At 51.9% G+C, this 23,002-nt stretch overlaps 8 protein-coding genes across 8 annotated transcripts; 2 read left to right on the forward strand and 6 right to left on the reverse strand.

Moving 5' to 3' along the window:
• Positions 1–310: 310 nt before the first annotated feature.
• Positions 311–3,920, reverse strand: UFD2 (ubiquitin-ubiquitin ligase UFD2; the record flags this gene model as incomplete). The annotated part of the gene is made up of 7 exons (XM_046088108.1): positions 311–420; positions 487–636; positions 698–2,285; positions 2,346–2,801; positions 2,858–3,068; positions 3,140–3,801; positions 3,891–3,920. 7 exons carry the CDS (start codon positions 3,918–3,920, stop codon positions 311–313), a joined length of 3,207 nt encoding a protein of 1,068 aa, XP_045944076.1.
• A 635-nt stretch (positions 3,921–4,555) lies between these two features.
• Positions 4,556–5,791, reverse strand: HLJ1 (J domain-containing protein; the record flags this gene model as incomplete). Its single annotated transcript, XM_046088109.1, has 3 exons — positions 4,556–5,091; positions 5,180–5,428; positions 5,524–5,791. 3 exons carry the CDS (start codon positions 5,789–5,791, stop codon positions 4,556–4,558), a joined length of 1,053 nt encoding a protein of 350 aa, XP_045944077.1.
• Positions 5,792–6,320: 529 nt separating this feature from the next.
• On the forward strand, positions 6,321–6,839 carry LDX57_006408 (uncharacterized protein; the record flags this gene model as incomplete). The annotated part of the gene is made up of 2 exons (XM_046088110.1): positions 6,321–6,390; positions 6,514–6,839. The coding sequence occupies 2 exons, from the start codon at positions 6,321–6,323 to the stop codon at positions 6,837–6,839; spliced, it is 396 nt and encodes a 131-aa protein (XP_045944078.1).
• A 356-nt stretch (positions 6,840–7,195) lies between these two features.
• Positions 7,196–8,059, reverse strand: LDX57_006409 (nicotinate-nicotinamide nucleotide adenylyltransferase; the record flags this gene model as incomplete). The annotated part of the gene is made up of 1 exon (XM_046088111.1): positions 7,196–8,059. The coding sequence occupies one exon, from the start codon at positions 8,057–8,059 to the stop codon at positions 7,196–7,198; it is 864 nt and encodes a 287-aa protein (XP_045944079.1).
• Positions 8,060–10,614: 2,555 nt separating this feature from the next.
• Positions 10,615–12,966, forward strand: LDX57_006410 (uncharacterized protein). Its single transcript, XM_046088112.1, has 3 exons — positions 10,615–11,665; positions 11,727–12,035; positions 12,096–12,966. The coding sequence occupies exons 1-3, from the start codon at positions 10,991–10,993 to the stop codon at positions 12,393–12,395; spliced, it is 1,284 nt and encodes a 427-aa protein (XP_045944080.1). The 5' UTR covers positions 10,615–10,990; the 3' UTR covers positions 12,396–12,966.
• A 360-nt stretch (positions 12,967–13,326) lies between these two features.
• LDX57_006411 (uncharacterized protein) lies at positions 13,327–15,015 on the reverse strand (the record flags this gene model as incomplete). The annotated part of the gene is made up of 1 exon (XM_046088113.1): positions 13,327–15,015. The coding sequence occupies one exon, from the start codon at positions 15,013–15,015 to the stop codon at positions 13,327–13,329; it is 1,689 nt and encodes a 562-aa protein (XP_045944081.1).
• Positions 15,016–15,641: 626 nt separating this feature from the next.
• On the reverse strand, positions 15,642–16,409 carry SOK1_1 (Protein SOSEKI 1; the record flags this gene model as incomplete). The annotated part of the gene is made up of 1 exon (XM_046088114.1): positions 15,642–16,409. The coding sequence occupies one exon, from the start codon at positions 16,407–16,409 to the stop codon at positions 15,642–15,644; it is 768 nt and encodes a 255-aa protein (XP_045944082.1).
• A 205-nt stretch (positions 16,410–16,614) lies between these two features.
• Positions 16,615–17,595, reverse strand: SOK1_2 (TCP11 family protein; the record flags this gene model as incomplete). The annotated part of the gene is made up of 1 exon (XM_046088115.1): positions 16,615–17,595. The coding sequence occupies one exon, from the start codon at positions 17,593–17,595 to the stop codon at positions 16,615–16,617; it is 981 nt and encodes a 326-aa protein (XP_045944083.1).
• Between the last annotated feature and the right edge of the window lie 5,407 nt (positions 17,596–23,002).

A 23,002-nucleotide genomic window follows, 5' to 3' on the forward strand; every position in this document is an offset into this window, starting at 1 on the left:
TATCCACTCGCAGATGAGGTCATTCGGTCGTTGCATTGCTGGGGTCTTTCTGGTCTGTGTAAAGGGTCACTGAGGATCGAGGAAGATGGCAGATTCCAACAGATCCAACGAGCAAAGATATAACGGCAAAAGGACACAAATAATAAAAATTCAATTCAACGCCTTATCCAATCCGATCCCATGAAAAAATAAACAGAGAAGAAAATCGGTCATATTCTAAGTCATACCAAGGCCCAGTACGCAGTAAACTTGCCTGATAGATAGCTTATACCACCAGACGCCTGAAGAGGAAAACAAAGCACAGGGTTCTTTAGCCTGTAGATGTGTCCATCGACTCGGGTGCGCCCTGTGCCCTTGCCTTTCTCCGCTCGGCCAGCTTCTCCGACTTGAATGCCTCAATTTTAGTCTTAAGTTCCGTGTCTACAGGTGATTTGAGGTTAGCTGCTGCCAATTCATATCATACATATACGCTGCACAATGACTCACCTGGCGTGACATCCTCCATCTTGAGCGGAACTCTGTTGAAAGGGTCATGGGGATCACTCAATAAGTGAGACCGGATGGTCGAACGATCAATGGATACTCGCGATCCAGGGAGGATGACCGGGTCTTCCATGAGGGTATACATGAGAGGATCTGGAGAGAAAGTCAGTCAATTCGTCGATAGACCCTGAGCGAGGAAGGGAGACGGTCATACCCAAAAATTCATCAGGAACTTCTCCAAGATCCTCTTCTGCTTGGTCGTCGGCCGCTTTGGCCTCTTTGACCATAACCAGCAGTTTGTCCCACCGTTTGAGTTCCTCAGGGGATTTGAGGGACCATTTGCGCAAGATTTCCACAGCCTTTTCGAAGTTCGCCGGCTTGTAAGACCGTCCATCCCGAGCCACGGCGACAATGAAACTCTCTTTGCTCATCAGGTTCAGGTACACGTCAACGATCTCGCTTAGCAATGCTCGCGGGTTGAATCCATAATCTTGGAGGTTCTCCACACGCAAACTGGAACTCTTGGGGCCCACCATGGCGTCGAGGTTGTAGTCCAGCATGTCTGCCAATCTCTGGACGATTTCAGGCATCGTGAACGACTCCGCCAGCGCGTCGGTGAAGAGCTTCAGCATAGAAACCGTCTCGTTGGTTAATTGCATGTAGGACTTCGCATTCCGCTGAGCAGAGGCCAGATGTTCCTCTTTTTGCTGACGCGCGGTAGGATCCATGGACGCTCCTTCAAGGCGCAGCTCCGTCTGGGTTTTGTGGATGGTAATGAACGCACCGAACGACTCGTCGAGCACGAACGTCACATCGTTCAAAAGCAAGTTCACAAAGCGAACGAAGAAGTCGAGATTCTTCTTGGACTGGTTGTACAGCTTGCTCCGATACAGGGTGTTGGGCCAGATGCATTTGATGATCTGGAAGATCTCGTATCGGATGTTGAACTTGTCGAAGAACTGCGTGTGAGTGCCGGTGTGCTCGGCCTCGATGTAGAACTTCATCAGGCAATGGAGCAGATTATCATTGGCAAATGGCATGGAGTTGAGGAGGTCCACCAAGACACCACGGGCGCCACCAGGGCGCGGCCACGTGCCTCGGAAAAGAATCGAAACGAGACCTGCTTTGAGGTAGGGGTTTTTAATGTAACCAGAACTTTCCAAGAAGGTAATGCAAAGCATAACCAGCTCATCTCCCTGGGTAGCGGTGATGATCTGAGGCATGCACCACATGATGAACTTGAAGTTGCTGACAACGTCCTCGACAAAGTATTCCGGCAAGCACTTGAAGACTTCTGGTTGCTGCTCGGGAAGAGGTAGCTTGATGTCCTCCTTGGGGAAGTTTCGACCCGATACAAGACGAAGCAGCCAAACAATGACATAGCGCATGAACAACATAGAGCGGGCCTGCCACTGATTGTCGAACAAGACACCCTGTAGACTGTACTTCAAGGCAAGGCCGAGGTCCAACTTGTCCTTGTATTTCTTCAAAGCATTTTCAAATACCCGAAGCTGCATCGGGTTGTTGATCCATTTATGCCGTTCCGCCTCGAACTTGGTGATAGTAGATTCCATGTGACGAAGGTCTTTCTCCAATTGATCCAACTTCGACGTCAAGGATTCACTGCCATAGTGATGAGCAGCAACGGTCAAGAAGAAGACCTCGGTGATAAAGTTTGAGGTGCCTTCGGCGGTTTTGGAATAGAACGCATCCGAAGCGTGCTGGTCAGCATTGATCTTGGTTTCGTCCCTCAGGTCAACCCGAGGGTTTCGGTGCAGGTAGTTTGCATCAATGCGGTCAATCTATAGACAAGAATCAGCTCGCAGTCTTTTGGCCTTCATCAAGGACTTCAATGCACCAACCTTGGTGAAACTCGCGTCCATGAAAGGCTCACAGAGCTGATCCAAGCACGTCGTAAGGTTGAACATAAACCCATCTGACGACACTGCATTAGGGTCTACCTGCATAGCCCGTCGCTTGTGGTTGATGTTCAAAGCCGCAGCGAACCAGTCCAGAATTCTGTCTCTGGCATCCTTCGACGCCCGGACCAAGTGGTTGATAATGTCCAGAAGGTCCGAGCTAAGGATCTGCTGCATCATCCGCAGAGACCGTTGCGCATTGAGAATATAGGCCTGGTCTCTTGTCTTGGGGCTTGAGAAATACTGCATGGTCACATCGCCCTGCAGAGGCGATAGACGGAACCATGGCCCGATCAAGGTCTCCTTCTCAAACAGGGCAGGATCGCGGGACGCGTTGAAGATGGAGGATTCGGTGATGGCAGATCCTATGACGGCGTGACGCACCAGGTTGCGCAGAGCCTATCAAGGATGTTGGTGAGTAATCCAGGGACAGACAGGAGGGTTTCCAAACGTACTGTCATGTAGGGCTTGTAGTCATCATTGATGTTCAGGGCGGCCAGCTCTCGGCTCATTTCCTCGACAGCGGCTATAAACGCCGGCTTGATATTCTCATCCTCGTCGAATCTCTTCACAGCCTCGCTAATGAATTCGAAGTCCACGCCCCTCTCGTCCTCGGGGTCCAAGAGAAGATAAGGTTTTAACGTCGACCGGCCCGACGGGTCGATCCTAGAAAGAAGCAACCCTTATTAGTTGGGGCTATATCTTGAGTGAGAACATGAAGAACAGCAGTGACGAACCCAAACATCTCCGGCATCGTGATCGCAAACATGCAGTAGCTCAAGCAGAGTCGACGAGCCTCGCATAGAACCAGGAACTTCGGGTCGTCATCCCGAGCACGGCGGAACCCTTTGTGAAGCCTGGATATCCTCTTCCAGCACGGAAGCAGATAGTGCAACGGTTTCTGCTGAGGAGCGTTGGACGCAGCCTCGAGCAGGGCCTGGTCCAGAACCGACGCGTCGATGCGAAGCTCCCGCCCTTCATCTTGCAGTTCGCTCCGCAGTCCCGGCAAAAAGTTCAATCTCTGTCCATGGATATCCCGCTGTCGCTCCTCGTTCAGGGTCAGCTTGAAGATCGCGCTCAGGGTGCGGTCCTCGAAGGTCTCGATGGTCTCTTCGGCCCTGGGAGTCACCGGCGTGGCAGGCCGTGATCGCTCGGCGGCGGCTGTTGTGGACGCCGGTGTGATTTTTATCCGCTTCCCTTCTGACTGTTGTGAATCCGGGCGAGGCGAAGGCGCAGGGGAACTGGCGGCACTTCCGACATTAGACCGCGTTCTCGAAGCTTCCCGAGATGGAACAGTCTGTGAAGGCGTGGGTGGTTGGCTGGATGCCGAGTCTGCAGCGCCTTCGACCGGTGATGGTGGAGACGGATTCCCCAACTTTGCGAGGCGCTTGTTACGGATCTAGTATGGTCAGAGTATTTTAGAATATGATCTCAAATAGAAAAATATAGTATACGCCTTATGAGGGGATATAATCGGGATGATCGAACCTTGTCCGCCTCAGAGAGACCGTCAGACATCTCCGATGAGGATTATGATGGTACTTGCACTTTAGCGGGGCTGGCTAGAGTGCGGAGTCTCAACAACGTAGATTCAAATCCTGGGTGGCATGAAAGACATGGGCCGGTATGGTGGGGCTGAGGGAAAGCAGCGATGCCTGTTTATCACCGCAGCCAGCGAGAAGAGGAGAGGAGAGGATCGAGAGAAGGAATGGCCCAGGTCGACGCTGGTTAGATGAACTCGCCGGAGATTCTGTACAGGTCGCTGGGTTTCGCCGGCATTAACTAAGCTGGCCCCTTGACCGCCTTTGCTTATCTCACCTTTCTTTCGCAGTGTCTTTGTTGAATTGGATGGATTGGATTGATTCTTTCTCATATACAAAGCAGTTCACTCATTTCATATCCCACACAATGTTCGTTCTCGACTGGCAAGCTTCATCTCAGCCCGGAAAACGCCGTCACAAAAATGTAAAACGAAAGATACTCCCCTGGCATCACTTGATCATCTAGGAGATGCCAGACCCAAGGAGATAGGAAAAAGATAAAATAATGCAATAAAACGAAACGATAGGGGAAACACAATTAGGTATGAAAGGGACAAGAAAAAGAGGCATGGCTAGATAAGAATGCGCAGGTCATATATACTGAAGGCCGCTTTAATACCTCCCTTTCAGGTTGTCTAACCGCCGACAACTCTTCAGCTCCATGGCTCTCGCCTCCTTCATCTTTTCTACGTCGGGGAAAAACCAGCCCTGGGCTTCCTGGATCATTCGTTCCCGGGCGTGTACTTCGCTCTCGCATTCGTATCGAAGCTTGGAGACGTAGTCCACCTCCACTCGTTGGTCTAACTGGCGGAATTTCCGGGCGCTGTAGTCTTCCACGTCGCCGGGGTTGACAAAGTAGTTGAGGTTCAATTTGGGAGTCGTCCGTTGCATCGTATGCGGAGGCACCGCAGTATCGAATCTATACGTAGGGCCGGAGGGAGAAGAGGAGCCAGAGAAAAGCGAAGAAAGCAGAGGAAGGACGAAGAGGAGGATGAGAGGCAAGAGTTGCTGGAACGCCGCCCAGCCCGACGGAGCTGGTTCGGATTGCGCATTGGCTTCACGAGGTCGTCTCCGCGGCCGGGCGCCTCCAAACTGATGGACTCGGAACCCAGGGCCTCCTCCCATGTTGAAGACAAACTGCGGACCACCTGTAGTATTGTTGCAAGCACGGTCAGCAAAGACTTCCCGGAACGCACGTCGTCGCGCATATCTCGATTCGACAGGGGATACACATACCGAACGGGCTGAACCCACCCCCAAAGCCCCCGTTGAAGAACCGATTGAACAGCTCCTCCGGCGATATCTCCTCCTCGAAGCCCGGGCCACCTCCAGACCGCGGGAAGCCACCGCCGCTGAAGCCACCGAAAGGCGAGCCTCCCGAGGGACCAGCGCTGGGCGTGAATCTGCTATCGGGGTCTCCTCCAAACTTATCGTACTTTGACTTTTTGTCGGGATCCGAGAGAACCTGGAAAGCCCGCGATACCACTATGATCCATCGACATCAGTAACATGGTTCATTATCCTCTCTCTCGCTTTCTCTCTTCCCGTCTTTCTCTCTCGTCCATCAACCATAGACTCACACTTAAATGCCTCATCCGCCCCATCATAACCATTCTTATCCGGATGCGTCAACAGACTGAGTTTCCGATACGCCTTCTTAATCTCGCCATCCGAAGCGGATTTCTCCAACGATAGGATCTCGTAAAACGCCGTCGTCGAGCACTTGCGGATTCTGAGCACGGCGGCCTTCTGTTCGGGCGTGTATTTCCGATCCTGGTTCCCTTGGTTATGCTCGCGGGATTTCGCAGAGCCCCCAGTGTCGGCCCCAGATGCAGTGGCGGACGGCATGGCGAATAGACCTAGACGGTGTGTGGTGCGTGGTTCTTTGCCTCAATATGACTCCGGCCTTGTTTACCCTCCTAACGAAAGAGACGTGTGAGGGGGGACGGACGTTCCTCAGGGCCGCCGAATCGAAAGATAGGAAGGCGGTCGCTGGTAGAAAAGCGGACAAGTTCGTTGCACGGTTTGCCGCAAGTCGAACGCCGACGGCGAAATATGACGGTAGCCAGGTAGGAAAAAAGCGAACGCACAGGTGCGGCGATCGGCGAGTAGGGCTGCCGGTATCGAGGACGTTGGTTGGGTCTAGAACCGGGGGCAGGGACGGTGGTTTACACCTATTGAGATCCAACGTGGTGTCTTTCGGAAGTTGAGATGTCGACGCTAAGCGGAGAGTTGGCGTTAGTCAGGAAAAACGGCCGCTTGCCAATCCTCCTCCGGCTGCAGCTACTTTGTACTGTAGTAGTATGCGGTCGCACTCTTCTTAATCGCCTTTTTCTTTCTTGCTATTAGTACAAAGACACCAATTGCAGAAGCAATCATGACCGGCTCAGAGTCTACCGTGGAAGAAACAAAGACCACTCTCCTGCAGAAGGCCAGAGCGTGGGGAGGTGAGTACCTAACTACCTAGTTAGCTCGTCCTGCGCAGCTCTATTGAGCTTCATCTACAACTCACACCCCCAAGCAATTATTCAAGCTAGCTAGCTAACCTCTTCTGACTTACTTTTTCACAGAGAACCCGTTCCCTCCGACCCTGCTGGCATCGCTCATCACCGCCCAGCATGCCCGTCCGCTACAGCCGCTGCCTCTGCTGTTCGCTCCCATCCTGCTGACCACGAGCTATGCGAACATCTTGGGATACAAGACCGACACCGCCGGAATCAGCGCCGCCTGGTCGGGTCTTTACCTGCTTCTCGCCGGTCGGCGACGACAGCCGTTTATGAAGAAATGGGGCGCTCGTGGAATCGTTCGCGGCACGACGATGGGTCTGTGTTTCGCCAATCTTGTCGGTGGTGGACTGGCCTATATGCTCGGCAAGAGGGAAGATGAGGAGGAATAGAAGGGGGGAAAAATTCGATCAAGTTGCTTTTCAAAATGGGAGAGAACTGTAACGATCTTGAGGTATGAGGTCATACTACACTACTACGACTTTCTTAATTTTTGAACGTGGAGTCGGCGTCGTCGCGCATGGTGTTTCGGTTGTATCATTATATATACGGGGCCTTGACTCCGTCGAATCGTTTCAGATCCAGACAGAGGGTTCATATGTACATTACAGGATCATAAACGAAGGGGAACACACAATTGTGCGTCTAATGCCGTAGGATGTTGCGCAGCGCGCGACAACAGTTCCCTACTTTACCAATGCATGTCGAGGACGTAGGTGATTCGTAGACATCGTTCGTAACATCATCATCACCCCTTATACGGCTCCATTGCGAGAATAAAGTCGCGAACCTCGGGCGGAACCAGCCAGTCCAGATCCTGCGGATTGTTGGACTCCACGGCCTCGCGAGCCTTGGTCGAACTCACCGAACGCTCCTCCGGCTTCTTGCCTTCTACCAGGTGGATGCGGTCGGCCCATTCACGCTTCCCGCCCTCCTGCTCGCGACCGCCCTGGGCCAGCGTGCGAAGGTAGGCCTCCTGCTCCTCGCGACTCCCCCAGTCGCTATCCGGGCGCAAGGTCACGCGCAGGCGATGCTGCGAGAGGAACGGTCCCAGAGGTTGCAGCGTATGCGTGGGCGGATAGTACTTGGGGTTGAAGATGCGGATCAGCGTGTCGAAGCCCGTCAGATGGATCTGCTCGAGCGACGCGGGGTAGACGCCCGCCGCGTCAATGTCGGCCGCTTTGTCGACGAAGTACGGCTTCTTGGTGACCCCGATGTCGACGTCGGGGAGAGACTGCCGGTCCGGGGCCGGTAGGAGGCTCTCCGTGTAAGAGATGAGATACCGAGCAAACAGCTCCATCATCGCCAGACGGTCCTCGAACCCGGCCGGTTTTGATGGCTTGTCCGCATTCTGCGTGGCCAGCAGCAGTAAGAGCCGAGACGGGCGGTCGGGATTCTCTAGTAAAGCGGAGCTGGCGATGCGGCGATGGGCCAGGGTCGGGGGGTTAAAAGAGGAATCCAGCACGTACAGCACCTGCGGGGGAGAAGAGTGGGATCGCTCGGGGGAGAGTGAGACAGAGCCCAGAACCTCGAAGTTGCGGGTCGATTGGATAAATTGTTTCAACGCAGTCCCGTACTTGGCCCGGAGGCTCTGGAACGAGGCGGTGGACATGATGAAAGGGGGAGAGTTTCAGGAACGAAGTGAGAAGATGCGATGCGATGCGATGTCTTCACTCTTCGGTGGGTTCGATGGTTTCGTTCTCATGTGACTCGGCCTTGCCCCAATTCTCCTCTGTAGACTTCGGATTCTCAGGAACCTCGTCCCTAGCTCTACACTGTAGCATCAGCTTCACCCCTCTGCCGTAAGATTTAGGTTGTCTGGATGAGGTCATTCTCCGAGGGAAAACCGTGGTCAGCACCGGTGGAGCGCAAAAGGGCACCAAGGATGAAATGTCGACGGCAGGCTGCAGGGTCAATACGAGAGATCATCGGTCATCACGATATCTGCACCTCTCGTCACTTATCAGTTATCTACAGGTCAATTGCTGTCGTGGATACATGGGAGATTTGGCAAAAGGTCCAGATCCATCTAGACGTTTAGACGGTGGTCAGTGAGTCACCAAGACAGCTGCATATGGTTGAATTAATATACGGATATCAAGATCAACTTCGGCTGGGCCGTCTGGATGGTCGCGGAAGAAATCGTCAATCATGAAAGGGCAATAATCGCCATTCATCATTCATGAAATCTGAAACCGATTAACGGCAAGCGATCCACTCGAGTGCCGCGTTACCGCAGTCCACTTCTCCCTCCAAAGTCTTGACTCTGGACTCTTCCCGATCCCATCAACTCGGTTACGGTGTTTATCTCGCTAGTCTCTCCCAGGGACTCCGTAATCTCGTAGATGTTGAGCATGGTAATTTCGGCTCTTGAGGGAGAGTGGGAGCGGCTTGCGAAGTCGGGGGCTGTACAATGTAGAGAACCACCGAACCTTCATCTGCCTGAAACACTGGCTGCCGCTTTTGAGAGATTTTTGTTTCCGAGAATCAGGAAGGTCGCGATGGTAGCGAGGGTCCTCCGGGGTCTAGGGTCTTCCAGAAATGCAGGAGCTAGATACGGGGTTGGATATGCATCAGATATGAGATGATATATCTGAGTCTGACTCTGACATCAATCAGGAGCCCCCCTGTCCAAGAAGATGAGATGAGAGGGATCTCTCGAGGCAGCGGCCGAGTTGTCTAGACTGTACACCGTAGGACCGAGGCTCCACTTCTTCGAGTCGGGATCATCGTGGCCCGTTAGGATTTCCACGATGGATCGGCATCTGTCAATGCGTTCGGTAGCATTCCATCGGAGAGAAAGAAAGGAATGTCAATGGCAGTTTAGAATTCACACCGTAAGGCTTTTTGCTTTTTTTTTTTTCTTTTGTCTTCTTTTCTTTTCTTGACCTTTTTAATTTTCGCCTCTGCGTTGTCAAGGTGCCCAGAGCCCAAGAGGAGATGTTTCTCGCTTAAGGCATGACTCGAGACTAAGGAAAAGTTTGACCTCCATCGCTTCAGGCCGAACTGGGCTCGGGTCGAGTGGCAATGGATAGCGCCAGCGAGGTGAAAGTGTCTGCCTGTCTACCTGTGCGTTTTTCCTCCGGGATGGAGTCACTCCCACTAGGAGGAGTCTTTTTCTCTGATCGCAGAACCCAAGGTACTCCGTCGAGCTCTGCCGTTCTCCTGAAAATTAATATATCATCGAGAGTGAAGTCCAGGATGCCGGATCCACTCGACCGACCAGCTCAACCTCCCAAGGCTGTCATTTCCGCCGTGGCACAAAGGAAAATCGATAGCGTCGGGCAATAAATCAATAATGCCACTTAACGCGGTCAATTCCAAGGATTGTAAATGTACCGTACTTTGTCCTACAGCGTAGTCTGGTACGAAGGAGTTACTTGCTAAGGAACGATAGATTAATTAATTAAAGTTGACCATTTGTTGAACTTATGATGCCACCGTCCCCTGGCACTAGCGCACCTTCTTCGTGGCACTTTATTTGCATTTTGCCCCTCAGCACAGTTGGAGTTGGTCTTTCCTTTGGTATTCCGGAGTCGCCGTTCCAACATCCAAGAGGATTCCCAAACTGCGGCCCCAAACATGGAGGATCGAAGGGAGTTGGGGGAGGGATTTCATGATGGAAACTACAAGGAAAAGGAACCAAAACAAAACAAAACAAAACGATCGCAAGGGGAGGAAGCAGAAATTAAAGGCGAGACAAAGGAGAAAGTCCAAAGGTGCAAGGCAGCCGAACCGTGCGGGTGGAAAAACAACAGAAAAGAGTCAAAGAGGCACGCGGCGAGATTAAGTCGGCCCCGCGTGGGCCAATCAGTGGCGAGTTCTGCGGGGGGGTGAAACGGGAGGGTGTCTGGTTGGCCACTCAGAGCGTCGTGCCTGGACCCACTTGTGATGCAACTTCGAAGTATCATTTATTTATTTATTTTATTTCTATTATTTATTTGTTTTATTTCTCTTATTTATTTGTTCTATTTCTTTTACTTGATTTACTCTTTGAGACTCTTACAGTCACCTGGAATATGGCAAAGAAACGGTAGTAAATAGTGAAGAGTGAATACTTGGTAGACTTGAAAACTCCTGAATGGCGGTGATGCCATGCGGGTTAATCTCCCACACGGTCCAGGCCCAAAGCCAGTCGGGACTTTTTTTTTATTGTTTTTCTCTTTTACTGTTACTCCATATGTAGAATTAATTAAGCTAATCAAACCCTCGTCAAACGCGGCCGTCTGATTCGGTCTCCTTTCCTGCCGGGGTTCCTGTCTAATTTACCTGCCCGTGGATCCCCGACTACTTTTACTACTTCTCTGCCCTTCCCTCTTCTTTCTTTTTCTTCCTCTTCTTCTTCTTCCCTCCCATCGTTCTCCTCGGCTTCAGAGTTCGTTCTGCCTCCACGCTCTTTCTGGTGTTCATTCACTGTCGCTCTTTAAGCTTGTTTTTGTGTTTCGTGCGGATTGATTTCGTATCACACTCTCTTTGCAGTCCCCCCAGGCAGACTCTTTCTCTCCAGTCTATACTTCCTTTCTAGGCATTGATTGTCGTCATCATGCACTTCACCGCGAAGATCTCCGTCGCCCTGCTGGCTGCTCTGGCTGCCGGCTCCGAGGCCAACAGCCATGTGCGTCGCAACCTGCACCACCGTGCTTTGAACCAGCCCGGCTCCGTCTCGGCCGTGACCGTCTTCCCGACTCCCCCGGCTGCTGCTCCCACCGAGTCCGCCCCGGAGCAGCCCCCCGTGGCTGAGACCTCCAGCGCCCCCGCTGTCGAGACTCCCTCCGCTGTCGAGACCGCCGTCTCGCAGTCGACCGCCGTTGCTGCCGAGACGTCCGTGGCTGCCGAGACGTCCGCCGCCGCTGTGACCTCGTCCGCCGCTATTCCCCCTCCCCCTCCCGCGGTGCCCACCTCGTCCGCCGTTGCCATCCCCGGCACTTCCACCGCGGTCATCTCTTCTGCTTCCTCGAGCTCCGCCAGCTCCTCCCACATCGTGGTGCCTTACCCTTCGTCCTCGAAGGTTCCCTCCGGCGCTGATGGCCAGGGCTCTTCCTCCATCACCGCTGCTCCCATCCCTCTGAGCACCGGCTCCACCGGCTCCGGCGCCAGCGACATCTTCTCCGGATCTGAGGATGTGACTCTGACCTACACCCTGGGCACTGGCGTCTCCAAGTCCATTGTCACCACCACCATCCACAAGACCGCTACCAACTGGAACACCGTTTACGCCGTAAGTTGATCTGCCTTCAAGTCAGTCGAACGATTACCTTTGCTAACCTTTGCGTCTCTAGACCGCTAGCGCTGGTTCTTCTGGCTCTGGCTCCGGCTCCGGCTCCGACAATGGATCTAGCAACGGATCTGGCAACGGCTCTGGAAGCGGCTCCGGCAGCGGCTCCGAGGAGGTCACCACTCTCTCCTCCACTTCTACTTCGACCGTCACCGTTATTGCTGTTCCCTCTTCGACCGGTTCTCTCGGCCAGGAGCACAACAGCGAGAGCGGCCAGAACGGCAGTGGCAGCGGCAATGGCAATGGCAGCGGCTCGAACGGACAGTGCAGCCCTGCTACCGTTACCGTTACCGCCACTGACACCGTCACTGTGGTAAGTCTTCTACCGTTGAATCCCGAGATTGACGTTGGCCAATACTAACATGTTTGCTAGACTGCCGCCCCCGCTGCCACCAACAAGCCCGGTGAGAACCTCATCATCGATGAGGACACCACCTCCGCCGAGAAGCCCTCGAAGACTGGCAAGCCTGGCCACGGTGCCGGTGAGGAGGCCACTGCCACTGGCATCCCCGCCCCTACTGGACCCCCCTACGGCAACGGCAGCCACCCCATCCACACCCCCAGCAGCAGCGCTATCCCTACTCCCAGCAGCAGCGCCGTCCCCACGCCCTCCGGCTTCCTGACGAGCAGCAAGGCGGCCTTCCCCACCGGCTTCCGCCGCCGTCACCTCTAAATCAGTCAAAACATACGACTGGGGGGGCCGTCTGTAATTAAGTTTCCTTGTGTTTCTTCTCCGCGGCGACATGCGCGCAGGCAGTGTATCTACGAGAGGGATATATTCCTGAGTTTTTCTTAACATTCTGGTACAAACTTCGTTTTTTTTCACCTCGAAAGAACCCTTTTCTTTCGATCCAAATCTTTAGACTTCTGCTTCTTCTGAACCGGTTTCGGTCTTCGGATCGGTGGTTGCTCTTTTTTCACTTCTTCGGCTTGGAAACCAAGCAATTCGAGCTTCTTGCTCTTTTTAGCAAACGAAGCTCCCTTTTCTTCTTTGACCTTGCTTATCTTCGTTTGACTTTTCTTATCCGCTCGTGCCTCGGAGAAGAGACCTGTCTTTGGAACCTTGGTATATCAGATGGACGGCTGGGAACGACCGACATGATGTGCTATGTTTCTTGCCAATGTTCCGATGTTAGGGGTTTGGACGAAGCGAAGTGCGGTCTGATCTGTCCTTTCGGTGCCAAAATTATGATGATCACATAGATGATATGAAAACGAATCTATTCTAAACTTTTCAGTCTTTCTTGCTAAATAGTTGTCGGTCTAAAACCCGTAGTCCTTGTAAACCCGTGTGAGAAAAACAGTAATAATAGAATTAGGCCCAGAGAGTTGTCCATGCTTGGGGTGCCTAAGGTGCAATCTGCCAAGCCATTTCACCTGTGCTCTCCAACTGGAGGACCTCTTCCTCAACAACCATCTTCATCATCTATCCTGTTGATCAAGTTGAATTCATCTATTGGATTCATGACCACAAAAGGTCTTTCATGCATCGATTCCACTCACAAAAGACACGAGGAGTATCATACAGTATAGTTATCTACACACAAAAGCTAATATACATCCACCCAAGGTTATTGACCATCCATCTCCCACGGTTACACCAACTACTCTTTCTTCCTAGACTTCCCATCGTTGAGCGCCAACGTACTCTCTCCCTCGCGCGCCACACGATCCCTCATCCTCATCCAATCCAGCCAAGTGACCCCCTGGACAAGCGAGTCCGCCAGATCATCCAATTTCGGAACCTCGCGCAATACCTCGTCCTCGTGCAGCGTCTTCTTATTCAGGGCCTTGCGTTTCGGAGATCGTCGACGAGAGGAGGTGCCCTTGTCGAGACCTGCCCATTTGTTCAGATATGCGTCGATCCAGCGGTGTAGGAGGTCGTTTGGGGCGATTCCTAGCTTGGGTTGGGGGGTGAAGATGGTGGGTTTGTCGGCGGTGGAGGATGCATGGGATTCCGAGTGATGGGATGGATGAGTAGAGGCCAACCATAAGCCCGCTAGGTCGATTTTCATGATCTTCGTTTGTCGATTGTTTAGTTTTGGTGTTTTCGTTTTCTCTGGAAGAGGGAGGGTTTCTGGCGTCTTCTCCTCTTTCTCTTTGCCCTTCTCCCCTTTCCGCTTTCGCTTCTCGTTCTCTTTCTCATCTGTACTCTCCGTTCCCTTTCCATCTTCTATACCAGCCACCCCCTCTTCTCCCCCGTTGGCGACACCTTCAATCCGATACCCCTGTACGCCCTCCTCACTCTTCTGCGCCAAAAACCGTGCCACCCGCTGCGGTTCCACCGGCAGCACCACCGGCGCCATCATCCCGGGTCGTTCCCTTGCCAGCGTCAGGAAAATCGAATAGAGCATGCCCTCGAAGACGCCGACGCGGAGCGTCGACTCGAGAACCGACGAGCCATTTTGGCTGCGGGTGCGCTGGCGCTCGATGAGCACGTGTGTCGGCTTGTAGGCGTCCAGGAGCGCCGTGACGATGGTATATGCGCGGGGTGCGAGTGCGAGGGGGTAGAATTCCTCGTCTTCGATGGGTGTGGGAATATCAATGTTGCTGCTGCTTTCATCGGTAGCTTCTTCGTCTTTTCTGGCCGCATGATCCACGAGACTCGAAGAGGAGATGTCCACGAGGCTGCTGGGCAGTGACTTGTTGGTATCCTTCATCTTCTTTCCCTTCTTCATCTCTGCCGTGCCTGTTGATGTCGTCGCCACATCCGACAAAGACGCAAAGTCACTCGGAAGCCGCGATACGTCAATCCGACGCCATGCATTCAATATAGGAAGCGGATATTCTGCCTCTACCTCCGTACCCTTCTTCTCCATCTCCATCTCCTGCTTCTGCATCTGCTTCGAACCCCGTCTACCCTGCTGCCTATAATCCATTTCCACCGCGGGCACAACAAGATGCGCATACGCCAAATTCCTAATCCCCATATCAAGACTCAAGATACTCAATCCTCGACGAAAGTCCACATCCATCGTAGACCGGGTCTTCAGACCGGATCCCCAAGACCCCAACCCATCAACAACGCTATCATCCTTATCACTACCCTTAGAACCAACACAACCCTGGTCCGCGACTCGGATTGAGGCACACCGATCCCATCTCCTCAACTCACGATCCAATCTCTCGCACAGAGCCGGTTTTGGACCCGCGGACCGGATGCCAGTTGCTTGGGCGAGATCGGTCAATTGGGTCACTTTCAGGGTCTTGAGCCACGAGTATCTGTATTTGTAGTTTTGGGGTGATTTAGATGGGGATTGCAACTCCGCGAGTAGATGTCGGGAGAGGCGCATAATAAATATGTAGAGAAAGAGAGAGGGGGTTGAAGTGAGTGGATGGGCGGTATCGCGAATTACATACACCGTACATATAGAAGGGGCCGGATTCTGCCTGCTGCTAATTGACCGCCTATCGGATTGGGGATCATAGGTATAGCTACAAGTATCAAGAGATAGATCAGAATGTATACTGGTGAACTCATAGCTAGATCGACTAGGACCTTGAGGCAATGTCTTCATTCTTCAACAATTCAAACGATGATATTACTTCTACTCCGTACATTCTTCCTTCACACCGGCGCTGGCATCGGGTGACCCCATGTGTACACATAAACATCCCTAGTCTATTGGAACTCAATGCTTCAAAATCTGGAATGCCCCGAAGCCCAAACCCGTGAAATGTATGCCCTTCCAAAATCTGGACGCCAATACCTAATGCATAACCAAAAGAAAGAAAAGCGCGCTAAACTGCAAGTCATGATCTCAAAAAGCACAGACAAATGTGTATCCTAACTCCGGTCCACTCCACTCAATGATCCAATGTAAGTAAGAGGGGGAGAAAACAAATTTGAGGCGGGCGACGAAGAGAAAGTAAGAAAAAGAAAATGAGACGGAGCAAGAAAATATGAGAGTTTATCCGATTATCGCGTCGATGACCGCGCCACGTCAGTCATCATTATCGACACAGGACGGGTCGCCACGTCACTCGGGGACACGCTCTCGCGCACGTAGAGAATCGGCGCCCACACTTTCCAGTGAAGGACGCCCATGTGTGCTAGGCGCATGGATATGCGCTCCACGTCGTAGTAGTGCTGTTGCGATACAGGCGACGGGGGGTGGTTTCGCTGGGACTCGCAGATCGCCAGCGGTGACATATTCAGGTACTTCTTGGCCGATGCAAACGTGGCGGCCAACAGCTTTTCTTGCAGGGAGTTTTGAAAGAACTGGAACACCTCGCGCTCGTTTGACAGGTGCCACACCAACGGCCGCTCGATAGTGGCAATCAGCTCGTCCGAGACCATGGCGTCCGAGGAGCATGCCGCACAGGCAAACCGCGCGATTTCCAGCGCGACACAGCGGATGTTTTTCGTCCACTGCGGTGATCCTCGGAAGCAGTCCTCATTCTCCTCCATCAGCGACCCGATGCGCGAGCGAAACGTGGCGTAGGTCTGTTCAGGTGCGGAAAGGTAGCGCTTTTGCATGAAGATGTACGATTGGAAGATGAACCAACAAATGTCGAGGTTGATGAGGTTCTGCAGACATGCGCGCAGCTGCCACAAGCGGTCCGAGTCAAAGATGAAGGTTTCAGGGAATCCCTCGGGGGTTTGGAACTGCAGCAGAGATTCGGCCACGCCTCGAAATAGTAACGAGATGGGCCAAAATCCGTCGGTCTGGACTGGTTTCTCCATGCGCCGGAGTTCTCGGTCACGAAGGTTAAGATACCAGAGTCGGGAAGATTCGACGCGGAAGTTGTCCCTTTCGATTTTGCCTCGGAAATAATCTTGCAGAAAAGGAATCGTATCTTCAATGAGAAGTACCCTGAATGCGCGGATTTGGTGGTTCGCAACGTCCTATATTTATTATCATTAGTCTTCCTTCTGTTTCCCAATCCCTCTACCTCTCCTGGCGAGCAATGACGTCGGGTAACAAATACAGCCTTACCAATTTCATGGCCTCCAGGATGGCAAACAGCGTCTGGAGACCGCTGACCACTTCGGTGGAATTCTGCGATCGCGACCCCGAGCTGATCTGCTCGACCATCGTGTCGGCCCATTCATCGCGCATAGGGGCGCAATGGGTTTTGAGCAGGGCCGCCAGCCATCTGGCCACTCCGACCATGTCCAGAACGCCCTTTTGTATTTGCTGCATCAGCAGTGCCACCTCAAGGTTTTGCATCACGCTCGGGTGATCGCGCTCCGGAACGAGGGTCTTCAAGACTTCCTGCAACGTCTCGAACATGGCGGGTAGCCGGGGCTCGAATGACTCTCGCCGATCGACCGGGACATCTCGACTCGTGTTGTCCTCACCGTGCGCGGCGTAATATCCGTAGACGGTGATCTCGACCGCCATAGCCTCCCAGTAGTCTGTCGCCTCCTTCCGCTTGCGTCGTCCCTTTTCCCCATCCAGGTCGGGCTTGAAATGCAGATCGCGATCGAAGTTGGCGTCCATGCGGAGGTTGATGTTGCTCATGATGCAGGGTAGGTCGAGCTCGCTCAGCGTGCTTTTAGTGACGGGAGGGTGTCTCTTCGCCGTAACCAACAGCCTTTGTTCCTTGGCACCGACATTCAAAGCTTCGGGGATCTTCATCATGGTTCTAGACGGCTGGATAGGGAGTCTGGCCGTCATAGGTAGTGGCGCCGACTCGTTCGAGCATGCGTCATGGTCGTAGGGCAGTTCCGCGGGTCGGCGACGTTGACTTCCACTTGCCTGTACGCCGGAGTTACTGGCATCACGATGATCGAGCGAATCGTTCTTTGGCGAGTCCTTGGAGTGACCACCTGCCCCATATGTCTCCAGGGGACAATCTGTACCTTCCTCTTGTTTCCCAGGCGTATCCCGCCGAGCCTCTTTCGTCTTCTGAAGGTCCATCTCCATCCGTTCCGCTGCAGATAGAATTAAAGACCCCGGAGCGGTTGCACGCTCACACTAAGAGGGGAAATTAGGGGATAGCAGGTGGGAAAGACAAACGGGGGAGAGAGGGAAGGTGTTGGTGGTTGGAGACGAACGGGTGACCACGACAACGACAACGACAATTCAGGACAATGAAAATTGCAGCGTTAGATCGTAAAGGCCACGGGCATTTCTTGTTGAAGGGAAGCAAGGCACCGCAGCCCTACACCAGTCGCCCTTCACATCTGTTAGTCCTTGCCGGGAGTCGAGGGGCAACCAGGCGAGGGAGAAAAGAATAGTTCTCACCTGATATTGGACAAACGGCGTCGATCGGCAATGTCGATCCTGGACGGGCAATAGTTCCTGCCAAAAAAATAAAACAAAACAAAATAAAAAAAAAAAAATACAAAAACAATGTATTATTTGTCCCTCTCAGTCCCTTCCAGGCGATCAATGTGGTGTAAGTATGTAAGTTCTTCACAGGTACTTCAGGACGTGTTCAAGGGAATAGGGATATCAGGTATGTTTGTTCCAAGCCGAAAGAAAGGGAGAGTGTGACCCCCTCTGTCTGCTGAAAAATTCCTATGCGACAGCCAAACAAGGCCTGAAAGAAGACGAGAGAAAGAAGGAGAGAGGGAAAAAAAGAAACGAAGGAAGCAGAAGCAGGGCCGACGATTGATTAGCAAACAAACGGCGACAGCTTCACTCTGCTGCAATGCCGAACAGGAAATACAGTTTGACAGCGACCAATAAATCGGCGAAATGCAATTGACAAAGAAACCGGGGTGGAAGGGTATAAGACTCTGGATATAAACCAAGGACTTATGACGGCATTCGGACATTAGAACTCAACCATGCGGTGGAGATCAGTTCTGAGAATTTGACCACCCTTGGAACAGCCGGACTAATGAAAGATCAACTGGATGATCGAAGAGAAAAAAAAAAAAAAAAAAAAAAGCCAAGAGACGACGACGGGGAAATGCTGGGTTCAGCATCGAGAACAGAGCAACAACAACATTGAACTAGTTGGAGTGGCCAGGGTATCAGAGATAAAAATAAAAAAAAGTGAGGCTGAGTTAAGTAGATCTGGGTAAAACGCTTGCAGCTGCCTACAACAACTTTAGTAATTCTTTGACCTCTTTTGCAGTGTCCTCCCAAGAAAATGTGCAGACCACCGAAATTCCAAGTAACTCCATTCGAAAAAAGTTAAGTATGTAGGTGTGTGGATGGCACGATCAAACCGATCGCTGGTCGCAAGCAGTCGAAGCGGGCGCGACGCAAGCAGGAGGTAAAGTAACATGACCGCGAAAAGCTAAATTGCTGCATTATTATTGCCTTTTCGCCCTTGGGTCGAATTCATCTCCGATCTGGTGCTAGTAAAGTGGGTACGGTGGATAGGGGAAAAGCATCATTCCTAACGGCCGCGAGGGGAAGCAAAGAAAAGGCCAAACTTCAAAGTCGAATCCCTGGACTTCCAGGTGGATTTGCGGCGGGCCTTAGCAACATTCCTCACAATGACAGGGCACGGTATCGTGTACGATCTGAGGCTGGGCGTGTGCCAGACACAATGCTGCTACCCGGCAAAAGCGACTGGTCCTTGAAACAGGGAGATGTGATAGGGAGAGAGAAGAAGGGGGAAAGGATTGATTTCCCCCCTCCATACGCCACCTGCTTCTTTGTCGGAGGTGCATTAGTCATTGGGATGATTGAAAAAAACAAAGGGGGGTTTATGTATGTAGTGTTCGAAAGGAAAAATGTGTACAACATCGTTCCCTTGCCATTTGCCTCGGTGTCATCACCCTCAATGTGCAGATTGACGCACCCTGCCGCCAATGTGTTCAGAGCGTTCAGATGGCTTTGACCATAGTTGTTGGGGTACTTGGCTGGATTTCCCCTTTCGTAGGAAAAAGGAGTCCAAGACCGAAAGCAGGGGGGTGGTCAAAAGCCTAGCGAGTGGACATTCCAGTCTCGATCCGTCGACTTCAAAGCGCGCGCGCGCGCAAGACCACCGGTTTTCATGCATTCATCCTGAAAGTTTCTTCTATCCTGTGGCCCTCCGAGCAATGGACCCCTCGTACGGAGAACATACATGCATCTTACTGTGCGCCTTGGTCGGGGAGGACTTCCCTTGCTCCCTTCTGTCTGGTGGTATGGCCACAGCTCGGAAGAAAAAACTGCGTGCCAGAGTCTATCCAGTAGTGTGCAACCACGGCTTATTGCGGCAAGCATGATTGACAGTGTCATGCGGCCATGTCAAGGTCGTTAGGGCGTTAGGAAAAGGGCCCTAGTTCATAGTTCATCCTGGGCAACCCGATCGGTGGCCGAATGAGCTCGTCGGCATCCTCTCGGCTTTCCCTTTTATTGGAGTTTAAAAAGGCACCTCCGCCCCTGGTTGTTGGTATAACTAATGATCGAATGGACGGCGTCCCCGTCCTCGTTTACTCCAGAATCTGTACGTAGCCTTGGGCGCGACCAAATCCCCAGCCGGATCCGTTCTCCCACCGACATTTCGGGACCGCATTCAAGTCTTGTCTGAGCCCGCAGTCGGAATCATGCGCTACAACTTGGACCCAGCAATGCCGTGAATGGCGAATGGCGACAGGGAACAGGGGAGAAGGTGGCGGAAGAAACGATTTTTTTTTTTTTTAAAAAAAATTCGCATTTTCGATTTGTTGTTGTTTTGTTGCCTTCTTCTTGTTCTCACCATCCTTTTTTTTTAATTGCCCCCTGGAACATGGGGGAGCCTGCAGGAGCCTAGGAGCAGGTCATGATCCACACCCCCAACAGAGAGATATTTGATAGATAGAATCCTCACGAACGCTAGGCTAGTCAGGGTGGGATTTGAGTTGGCATCATGGCTCCGTGAAAGGATCTAGTGGGTTTTGGACATTTGACCCCTGCAAGCGCAGATTTACCGCGCGGAATTGCGGTGCCACTCGGACTGCCAGGCTATTGAACTCCTTCGGGATAAACCTGGGTGGATCGACATGGAATCCATCATTTAAACTCGGGGGTTCTCCTAAGATCAAGAAAGCCTTGAAATCTTCAACCACCTGTGTCAGGGGTTGACGGGGAAAGAGAAAACGCAAGAGGAAAAAGTCTGAGATGAATCTCTCGGATTTCCCGTTTGAATTCCTAGGGACACTCGCAAAGGCCGGTACGAAACCAATCGATGAATAAAAAAAGGGGTGGACACTGGACAGTCTGGAGCATGGCGAAAGCCCGCTTGGCGCCTCACTTTGGTTTTTGGAATATTTTGTTTTTAATTTTCCCGACCCTCTCGGAGTGCACTGATCACCATGATCACTCCACGCATGGTCGCCTCATTGTTCCGGGGCTGGTCGGAGAAGAGTCAATTGGGAAGCCAAGCCCGTTTGCATTGAAGCCTCAGTAAAGAGCGGTGTTGATTTGCATCTGCTCGTTTACTTTCTCCGGTTTGAAGATGAGTCCTGCACGGGTCTAGTGCTGCGTCAGCCCTGGTTACCTAGATCACCAGTATCGGCTGATAAAACAAGACAGCGTCATCAGATGGAAGAGGCGATTGATGGTCAGCAATCATTTCAAGCAGATTGAGATGACTCGGATGTTGGCAGGAAAGAGAAAAAGGGAAAGGGAAAGAAGGAAGACGACGATGAGGCTGTCCCGTGATTGCCCCATGACTGAGCGGCCCTAACCCTGAGCCCTACTTCTCTGTCTTGTTACTACTTACTGCTTGGGAACATCTCGATCGTCCTGCCAGATGGCAAATGTGCTATCATCTAAAGTCTAGACAGATCAGGTTGTGCAATTCGATTTTTTCCACGGAGTCCCACTCCACATGGACAGGCACATGTTTCGTAGCCTGTGTCCCGGGAGACGGAATGCCCTATATAGCATGTTATATAGCTTCATCGGTAACTAGTTCTCGCCGATTTTATGCTTAATTAACAGTAATTGTTCTCTATTTGGCTGGGAGCTTATCTTCATCCTCTGTAAATATAATCCTTACCCCATTCGACTTTCAGATTTGATATCACATATACTCCTCTTCATCCAGATCCAAAGGATTCGCACGCTCAATCACATTGGATCTCCTACCTAGATTTATTAATGTAAGACAACCCCTGGACTGCCCGTTGGAGGGACATGACCTCCCAAGCCACGATTGACCTTAGACGTCCCTCCTCGTTTGCAGACATCCTCATACTGAAACAGACTCATCTAAGTAGTACAACGTAACCCAGTAAAACAGCCGCGTCGGGAAAATGTAACACTCCAACCACCCGTACGCGGCGTGATTGAGCATGTCTTATCCAATGTTGGATCTTGTGCAACTTTCTATGCCCCTTTCCTTTCCCATCTCCTCGTTTGTATCTGTATATTCAAAACTTCAATCTCTCGATTCATCTTTCTGGAGGAGTAGGTGCTGTAGTAAGTAGGTAGGTAGGTACTTCTGCACCGCCGGTATCGCAAGCAGGTAGTACATACATACCCAAGTAAGCAAGCAAGCCAGTAAGCTAGAGAGACCATAAGCAGTGCTAGGTAAAATCAGAAGTCTATCTATGCAGAATGCTGCACCACTGCCGAGGTCGTTGGTGTTTGTACCACCTGTTGCCTGCCCGTTCTAATCTCCTCTCTCCGACTGCCTTCCTTTAATCGCAAGCCAAAGTATGTCAATCTACTCTACTCAAGTCGTACCATATCAGATTGGACCAGAGACGTAGTCTCTTCTGATTATCGAGGTGCCTTCTTCAGACAGGGACAACAAAGAGACGGGAAGGCGAAAGGACAAGATACTATGGAGGACATGGTCTTTGACCGCGTGCCCTTTACCCCGTTTTAGGCATGATCCTTTTTTATTTCCCCGAACGCCCATGTTTACTTTGTTCACTCTTGTTTTTACCGAGGTAGCAAGGAGGACATGGGTTGGTTACATTGCGTGCAACTACGGCGGGACCGAACTCCAGCAGGAGCAAAGAACGAACGGGCGTACAGAGAGGTTCGTGTCCTTCTCGGGGTAAATCTCGTTAATTTCCTCCTGTTGTGCTCTCTCAACGAGGGTTCTAGGGGTGTTTGTTTGCCAATCGCGTGGACTGGTCTTCGGTTGACCACGGGACATGGACGTGATTGCTGATTACAGTGATTGCTGATTAGGCGGAGTAGACATGTTTGAAGTTGAAGACATGGATGACAATGATGGATTTTGTTTATCTCCTTTCATTTCCTTTCCCTTCCCTTCCTTGGCTTTCATCAGGCGTTAAAATGTACTATACTATAAGAGAAATCACGCTATGCAGAACATCATCAAGAAAAATGACAATCAACGCTGGAGATCCGGACGCCGTCCTCTTTTAAGGTCTTATCTAACTTTTCCCATCTTTCTTTTCCCTGTCATTTTTTGGCAAAGCCTCCA

This window comes from Aspergillus melleus (assembly GCF_016097325.1).
Source record: "Aspergillus melleus strain CBS 546.65 chromosome Unknown contig3, whole genome shotgun sequence".
Lineage (NCBI taxonomy): Eukaryota > Fungi > Ascomycota > Eurotiomycetes > Eurotiales > Aspergillaceae > Aspergillus > Aspergillus melleus.

Excerpts from the sequence above, each read along its gene's own strand:
- LDX57_006410 (XM_046088112.1), top strand. The coding sequence starts at position 10,991 with ATGCACTTCACCGCGAAGATCTCCGTCGCCCTGCTGGCTGCTCTGGCT. Across the intron at positions 11,666-11,726 it reads ACTGGAACACCGTTTACGCC|ACCGCTAGCGCTGGTTCTTC; the intron begins GTAAGTTGATCT and ends TTGCGTCTCTAG. Across the intron at positions 12,036-12,095 it reads CCACTGACACCGTCACTGTG|ACTGCCGCCCCCGCTGCCAC; the intron begins GTAAGTCTTCTA and ends CATGTTTGCTAG.